This window comes from Aegilops tauschii, chromosome 3 (assembly GCF_002575655.3).
Source record: "Aegilops tauschii subsp. strangulata cultivar AL8/78 chromosome 3, Aet v6.0, whole genome shotgun sequence".
Taxonomy (NCBI): Eukaryota; Viridiplantae; Streptophyta; class Magnoliopsida; order Poales; family Poaceae; genus Aegilops; species Aegilops tauschii.
In genome coordinates this window covers 509,712,968-509,720,888 of record NC_053037.3, presented here as the reverse complement: position 1 = coordinate 509,720,888, position 7,921 = coordinate 509,712,968, and the positions used below count along the sequence as shown (strand labels likewise).

The 7,921-nt window shown below is 47.3% G+C and overlaps 1 protein-coding gene and 1 pseudogene across 1 annotated transcript; both read left to right on the top strand.

Annotated features, from left to right (window-relative positions):
• Positions 1–291: 291 nt before the first annotated feature.
• Positions 292–2,184, top strand: LOC141020618 (protein ASPARTIC PROTEASE IN GUARD CELL 1-like). The gene is made up of 2 exons (XM_073510925.1): positions 292–956; positions 1,067–2,184. The coding sequence occupies exons 1-2, from the start codon at positions 812–814 to the stop codon at positions 1,570–1,572; spliced, it is 651 nt and encodes a 216-aa protein (XP_073367026.1). The 5' UTR covers positions 292–811; the 3' UTR covers positions 1,573–2,184.
• Positions 2,185–2,719: 535 nt separating this feature from the next.
• LOC109761609 (aspartyl protease family protein At5g10770-like) lies at positions 2,720–6,187 on the top strand (annotated as a pseudogene).
• Positions 6,188–7,921: the final 1,734 nt, after the last annotated feature.

The window sequence follows — 7,921 nt, the reverse complement described above, 5'->3', positions numbered from 1 at the left end:
GACTACTTTATTTGAAACGTTTGAAAAGGGGTTTTATGTTTTTCTTCAACTGATATTTATTCATCATGTAGTTTTATGTAACAATTATATGTGGTATGCTATTTCAGTTTCTTATGTTGTCCTTTGAGTGTTAGTATGAGGTTGTAAAACTAATCTGAGTTAGACCTATGTATATATCATCCGCGGGGGGGTGGGGGTGGGCATTAGTCCCCACCTTGGATAAGTTGGGAAGATGTTGGGAGAGCTTACCTGGATTTTCTCGCGCCGGGAGAAGGGAGAGATTCGGCCGCCGATCATATCGTTTCTGCAGGTAATTAAGGGTTTTCTCGCGGATCATCAGCCTTTTCTTTCCTAGCTAGCTTCCTTCCGCTCATCAACGACCGGGTCACATATCGTCTTTTCTTACCTGCAGGAGGAGATCCGGCCGCGGAGGGAGTGATTCGGCCTCTCGGATCATACCGTCTTCTGCAGGTAATTTAAGGGTTTCTCGCGGATCATCAGCCTTCCCTTTCCTAGCTAGCTTCCGCTCATCAAATACTTGTAGTGAAGGACCGGCCCAAAAGCGAGAGCATGATCCGATTTATGTTTTTTCTACACTCTTCGGTTCCTCTCTTTCCCAAATTTTGCAGTAATTATCTCTATGCCTTGCCGTCTCCGTTGCTGTGTTAATTTTGGAGTATTTGTCCGTAGATTCCCCTTAATTGCTTGTAGATCTGCAAGTTTTGTTAATTTTGTAATGTTATTTACAGCTTTCCTCACAAGCTAACTCTGATCTGATCCCCCGGCCATTTTGCTTCTGTGCCTCGCAGCCATGACGACGCTGACGCTGCTTCTGTGTGTCTACTGCTGCTTCGCAAGCGCTGCTATGGCAGCGAGCACGCACCAGGCCGCCAAGCTTGAGTACATCTACAGCGCGGAGAGGCCCGAAGCTGCCTGCCCTGCGCCTACCACCAGAGGTACCCTTTGCTAGCTTATTCCTTGTGTACGTGTGCATGCACTTGTCTTAGGATCAGGGTTAGAGAGGAAGAAGAAAGACTCGATGGAACCAGTCTTTTTTTTTTTTGAGGGTTGGAAGAGAAACCAGCCATGGCCCAGTCACTCACCAACTTACACATCGTGGGCCTGGGCCTCACGCGCTCCTGGCAGCTGGCGCGTGAGTTTTTGCAGCGTAGCGTAGGCTGTGAGGAGTACATGGTGACCGTCGGGATTGGGTCGCCGGCCGTCGGCCAGACTCTCATCCTGGACACCGGCAGCCACGTCTCCTGGGTGCGGTGCAACACCCAGTTGGGCACACCGTTCGACCCTACGGCGTCCAGCTCCTACGCGCCCTTCTCCTGCAGTGCTACGGCTTGCGCACAGCTTAGCGGCCAGTGGAACGGGTGTTCCCAGGATCAGTGCCAGTACACGGTCAGCTACCAGGACGGGTCCTACACCGCGGGGACCTACTCCTCCGACACCCTGACGCTGACCGGCTCGAAGGCCATCACAGGCTTCCAGTTCGGCTGCAACCTGCAACCACACAGACAACATCGACGCCAGGATCGACGCCTCCTCGGGCTCGGCGGCTATTAGGTTTAATCTTGATTCATGTATCTGCATATTTAGTTTTATTATGTGCATGTAGTTTAGATGGTAGTAGGATGATGTAGGCCAGTGAAGCTTTGGTTGTGCGCGAAGAAGACGAGATGCCGGGCTGCCGTGTGATGCGGCGAGCACGGCGAGATGCTGATGATGCTGTGAGATACGGCAAGGTCGCGAGAAGCGGCAAGACACGACTAAGACTGGAGTGTGACGGAGTGCATCAAGTTGGGTCGGGTGAACTGGCAGATCGCTCAGTTTGTTGGAGTAACTGTGCATGCGTGAGTTTGTTGAGTCCTAGCCGAGAGAATGTTGAGTAAGTAGCCCATGCATGTGTGTAGTTGGGATTGGTCACAGGTGCTGGCCGAGCCATATGGATGGATAGAGTTTAGACTACCCATGGTGGGAATAACATAGGTGGTAACATCACACTTATCTAGGCAAAATACATGATGTGGCATGTAATTAATGAAGAAAGAGAGGCATGTGGTAACATAGCTACTTACTGTAACATCACCCATATCAAGAAAAGATGAGTCTATAACGTAATAAATGAAGTGATGCATGACACAACACATATGTTACTACTCCCTCCGTCCGTGAAAGAGTGTACTTCCAACTTTGTTGGAGGGTCAAACTATCTCAAAGTTTGACCGAGTTTGTGCAAAAATATATCAATGCTTGTGAAATCAAATAGGTATATGATGAAAATATACTTTATCATGAATCTAATACTACTAATTCGATGGCATAAATGTTGGTCTATTATTGTATAAATACAGTCAAACATAAAAAAGTTTGACTTTTCAACAAAATTGAAAGTACACTTTTTCAAGAACGGAGGGAGTACCTACTATGAAGGTAGTAATATAAACTAGTAACATATGCATGTTACTAGTCTAAGTTACTACCCATTGTGACTAGTCTTAGGCCGTGGTTAGCGGATGTAGTTAGTCGTGGAGCAAGTAATGTGGGGCGTGGCGTGAGAGCCTGTAGAAAAATGCAGCAGCGCGTGTACACCAAGGGGAGGATGCTCTCGGCAAAGCTCTTGTGCTGCTCCTTGGAAAAGTGTGTGTGTGTGTGTGTGTGTGTGTGTGTGTGTGTGTTGAGTTCTTCTCACCAGTGTGAGTTCTTTGTGTGAGACAAAACCATGAGAAAGAAGAGAGAGTTGTGTGAGGCAACACCGAGGAAGAAGGGGCGCTGCAAGGAGGCGGCGTCAACAATTGGCATCAGAGCCTCGTCGATCCGGCGACGACGGTGGCACATCGGACTCCATATGTGAGATGGATGCCGACGACGCAAGGAGGAGGCCGGTGGCGCGACAAGGAGGTGTTTCGTGGTGTGATGCCGCACAAGCATGTGGCTGCGGTGCGATGCCGCTAGATGGAGATGGCGGCGCAAAGCTGCCACAAGAAGAAAACGGTGTGACGCCGTTGGGAGGTACGGCGGCGCGAAGCCGTCATGAGGATCGGCGTCAAGCTCGTCGACGGTGCTGTCTAGGGTGGTGCGATGCCATCAGCAAGATATGGGTCGTTGCGACGGCATGGGGATCGGCGCTGCGAAGGCGTCGTCCACGTCATGAGGTGGCCGCTGCATGCGCCAGGATGATGTGGTGATGGGCGCTGCGACGGCGTCGACCACGACAAGATGGTGCATGGTGGTGTCCAGTGCTGCGACGGCGTCGACCATGACAAGATGGTGACCGGGGTGTCCGGCGCTACGATGGCGTCGTCCTCGGCAAGGAGAAATTGCTACATGCCGCAAGCGGAGGCAGGTGATCCGCATCGAAGATTGAAGAATCAAGATTACGGGGAAAAATGTTAGGTTTAATCTTGATTCATGTATCCGCATATTTAGTTTTATTATGTGCATGTAGTTTAGATGTAGTATGGTGATGTAGGCCGGTGAAGCTTTGGTTGTGCGCGAAGAAGACGAGATGCCGGGCTGCCGTGTGATGCGGCGAGCACGGCGAGATGCTGATGATGCTGTGAGATACGGCAAGGTCGTGAGAAGCGGCAAGACGCGACTAAGACTGAAGTGTGATGGAGTGCATCAAGTTGGGTCGGGTGAACCGGCAGATCACTCAGTTTGTTGGACTAGCTGTGCATGCGTGAGTTTGTTGAGTCCTAGCCGAGAGAATGTTGAGTAAGTAGTTCATGCATGCATGTAGTTGGGATTGGTCACAGGTGCTGGCCGAGCCATATGGATGGATAGAGTTTAGGCCGTGGTTAGCGCATGTAGTTAGTCGTGAAGCAAGTAATGTGGGGCGTGGCGTGAGAGCCTGTAGAAAAATGTAGCACCGCGTGTACACCAAGGAGAGGATGCTCTCGGCAAAGCTCTTGTGCTGCTCCTTGGAAAAGTGTGTGTGTATGTGTCTGTTGAGTTCTTCTCACCAGTGTGAGTTCTTGTGTGAAAGAAAACCATGAGAAAGAAGAGAGAGTTGTGTGAGGCAACACCGAGGAAGAAGGGGCGCTGCGAGGAGGCGGCGGCGTGCAGTCGCTCCCGTCGCAGACGGCGGCGGACTACGGGCAGCAGTTCTCCTACTGCCTACCGCCGACCCCACGCTCGTCTGGGTTCCTCACCCTGGGCGCGCCCCGTCGGCGGGCCTTCACGATGACTCGGTTGCTCAGGAAGGCCGGGTCTGAGACCTTCTACGTCGTGCTACTCCAGGCGATCACCGTCGACGGGAAGCAGCTCGACGTCCCTCGGTCCGTCTTCTCAGCCGGGTCCGTCCTGGATTCCGGGACGGTGATCACTAGGCTGCCGACCGCAGCCTACACGGCGCTCTCCTCGCGATGACGGAGTACCAGCCGGGGCCGCCCAACGGCATCCTCGACACGTGCTTCAACCTCACCGGGAAGGTCAACGTGACGATGCCACGTGTGGCGCTGGTGTTTGACGGGGTTGCGGTGGTGGAGCTCGATGCCGACGGCATCGTGGACGACGGCTGCCTCGCCTTCGCGGCCACGGACGACACCAGCATCGTCGGCAACGTTCAGCAGCGGACGTTCGAGGTACTGCACGACGTCGTCCGAGGCGTCGCGAGTTTCCGGGCTGGCGCCTGCTGATCGCGCGCCCTGATTGACATGCAGACGGATGCATTATCATAGGGGTGTGTCTAGGTCTCAGTCGACTGAGGCTTAACCAAGTCTCACTCAAGTGATATAGTATATGAGAAGAAAAAGAAAAAACTGAAAGGAAATTTTTGTACGAATCTTAATGCAAGATCAATGGAATATAACATCGACTGAGACATAACGAAGTCTAAGTCGACTGAGACGTAGTAAAACTGTTATAATAGTAGTATTTTGAAGGGTGTGCATTCAAACAAGTAGCCGTTGGCCACTTCATACAGCCGTAAGAACAAGTTTCGATTCATATGCACCAGATCAGTTACATGCAAGTCTTTGCTAGTGATAGCTGAAGTTCTCCTCGTACTTGCTTGATTGTCTCTGAAAGTCTCTGAAATCTGACGTTAGTTCTTCTCCTATACATGTTTCCCTTTGCTGTATTTGCTTGTTCATCTCTCAAATCTGACGTTAGTTCGTCTCCTGTACATGTTCCCTTTGCTGCCGCTGGCCATCCGGTGCGTATCTAGCAAATCGACAGCACCATGGCTCTTTTAGTTCCTGGGTACAATTTTCATCCTAGCCGGCCACCCAAAATCATCATGTCACCAACAACTATTACCATGAGAAGCCATATTCTGTTTTAGCTTCTGCATTATGTAACTGATTCAAACATATACGTAAAAGGCAAGGAAAGAAGTATCATATTAGCTGTTCTAATATCATCACCCAGTTCAATGATCTGCACTGAGTTGTATCTTATCTGCCAAAAAAATCCAGAGTATGACCAAGTGACTAGCAACGCCAGAATTAAGCCTTGTTGATCGACCAATGAATTTACTAGAAGTCTAACTGGACTAATTAAGAAGTTTATATTTAAACTTGTAAAGTCCTGATGTAACTCAGCCAGATTAGATTTTTCTTTATTGAGTAATATGGCAGCCAGATTAGATTAGGTTTAATACTTCCTCCACTTACTTATATAAGGCCACAATAAAATTTATATTTTGCATCTATATAAGACCACCAACAGAAAGCAAAATTAATGATATTTCCTCATACTAGCAACCTATTTAACATTTGCATGCTTGCAGTCATAATGACACTCAGTTACTTCCTCCACTCAGTTATCTTGGATGCATAGGGTGTATTAATGATACCAGTAAATGAAAAAAGTTAGCTTGAAGCATGTATTAAATTTTAACTTGGTACCTGTTATCTGAGTTTGTGGCCTTGTATAGATACACTGTATTGATTAGGTTTTTCTAGGGGTAGGTTTAATTTATTTATTTTTTGAGAATTCTCGCCACTTTATTGATTCAACAAAATGTTCATAGATACACTGTTTGGGTGATGGGGTTGCCCAACCAAACATGCCTACCTATGCCTAAATTACAAGCAAACTTGGCGAGATTATGAGCCTCGAAATTAAAGTTTCTACACTCATGAATAAAAGTACAAGAAGCAAAACTAGTACTATGCTCCATGGTTTCATGTACTATAGCTCCAGGAGGGCCCACTAGTAGAAAAGGGGCTTTTGTCCCGGTTTTTGAACCGGGACTAAAGGGTCGTTACTAATGCCTCCCCCCTTTAGTCCCGGTTCTTACACGAACCGGGACTAAAGGCCGTCCACGTGGACGCAGCCTGGAGCTCCACCTTTAGTCCCGGTTGGTGTTACCAACCGGGACTAAAGGAAATTTTATGATTTTTTTTTTTGAAAAAAAATTTGCGAATTTTTTTTTAATTTTTTTTTATTTTCAAATTTCTGAATTATTTTAACCTCTAATCTCTAATCACCACCCCTCATCACTGCTCAATTTATCCTCTAATCTCTAATCACCCCTCATCATTCCAAATCATCTAACTTCCCGGACGATCACCCATCCTCTCACTACTCTAGCCTGAGCACGCTTAACTTCCGGGTTCTATTCTCCCTCGTTTCCAAGTCTGCACTTGTTGTTTTCCTGACAATAGTAAGATGTCAATTCTATTAACCCTCGGGAATTTAGCTTGAGCATGAAGTGACACATTTCACTGTTTGAGTTTGAAACTATTGTTTTAAAAAACAATAATAATTATTTAGTAACACTAATATTTATGGAATAATTAGTTTGACCATTGTTTGACCACAGTTTGACTAGATTTGACCAAAATTCAAAAAAACTGAAATAATTATTTAGTAACACTAATATTCTAGAATAATTAGTTTGACCATTGTTTGACCACAGTTTGACCACAATTTGAATTCTTTTTGCCTCTCCAGATCTTAAAAGCCCCGTATCTTTTTTTCTGTTAGGTTTTTGAGGATTTTGAAAATGTTTAACGGGGTTCCCCCGGTTAAATTCGGATGTAACTTTTCGAGTAGATGATTTTTCATATAAAAAACTTTTTCATCCGAGTTCGTATGCAAAAGTTATGCCCATTTTAAGAAATTCCAGAGAGATTTTGCAAATAAAGTCGAAATTCATATTTGTTAATTTCCCAACAACTAGACCACATATCACATGGGAAACTTATTTTATTTTATTTTATTCAGATTTCCATTATTTTCTTTTGTTTTTTCTAAAACTGAAAAGGCGGTCCACGGGGGGGGGGGGGGGGGGGGGGGTAGAGTTTGATGGGCCCTTTAGTACCGGTTCGTGCCATGAACCGGTACTAATGCCTCAAAGCCCATTAGTACCGGTTGGTGGCACCAACCGGGACTAAAGGACTAACCTTTAGTCCCGGTTGGTGCCACGAACCGGTACTAATGGGCATCGCACCCTTTAGTCCCGGTTCGTGGCACCAACCGGGACTAAAGGGCCCAGGTGAACCGGGACTAATGCCTTAGCCGCACGAACCGGGACCAATGCTCACATTAGTCCCGGTTCGTGGCTGAACCGGAACTAATGTGAATATTGCCCTGTGACGAAAGCCCTGTTTTGTACTAGTGGCCTCCTGTCCCACTGAAGATGCCATTCACTACCCTCAGACAGTCGAAGGCCACAACAATCTTCTGAACCACAAGATCATCTGCAAGAGATAGAGCTTCTCTACAAGCATATGTTTCCCGAATCAATGGGTCATTTATCCGATAGACTACAGCCGAGGATCCCAAGTATAGACCATCTGCATCCCGGCAAACTGCCGCAACAGCCCCATCACGTCTGTTTCTTGCCACTGCTACATCCACATTCACCTTAATCTGATCAGCTGTCGGGGGTAGCCACCGTCGGGCTGAAGGAAATATGCCCTAGAGGCAATAATAAAGTTGTTATTTATATTTCCTTATATCA

Coding starts and splice junctions, on each gene's coding strand:
- LOC141020618 (XM_073510925.1), top strand. CDS start 812: ATGACGACGCTGACGCTGCTTCTGTGTGTCTACTGCTGCTTCGCAAGC. Junction 957..1,066: donor CCCTGCGCCTACCACCAGAG/GTACCCTTTGCT, acceptor TTTTTTTTTGAG/GGTTGGAAGAGAAACCAGCC.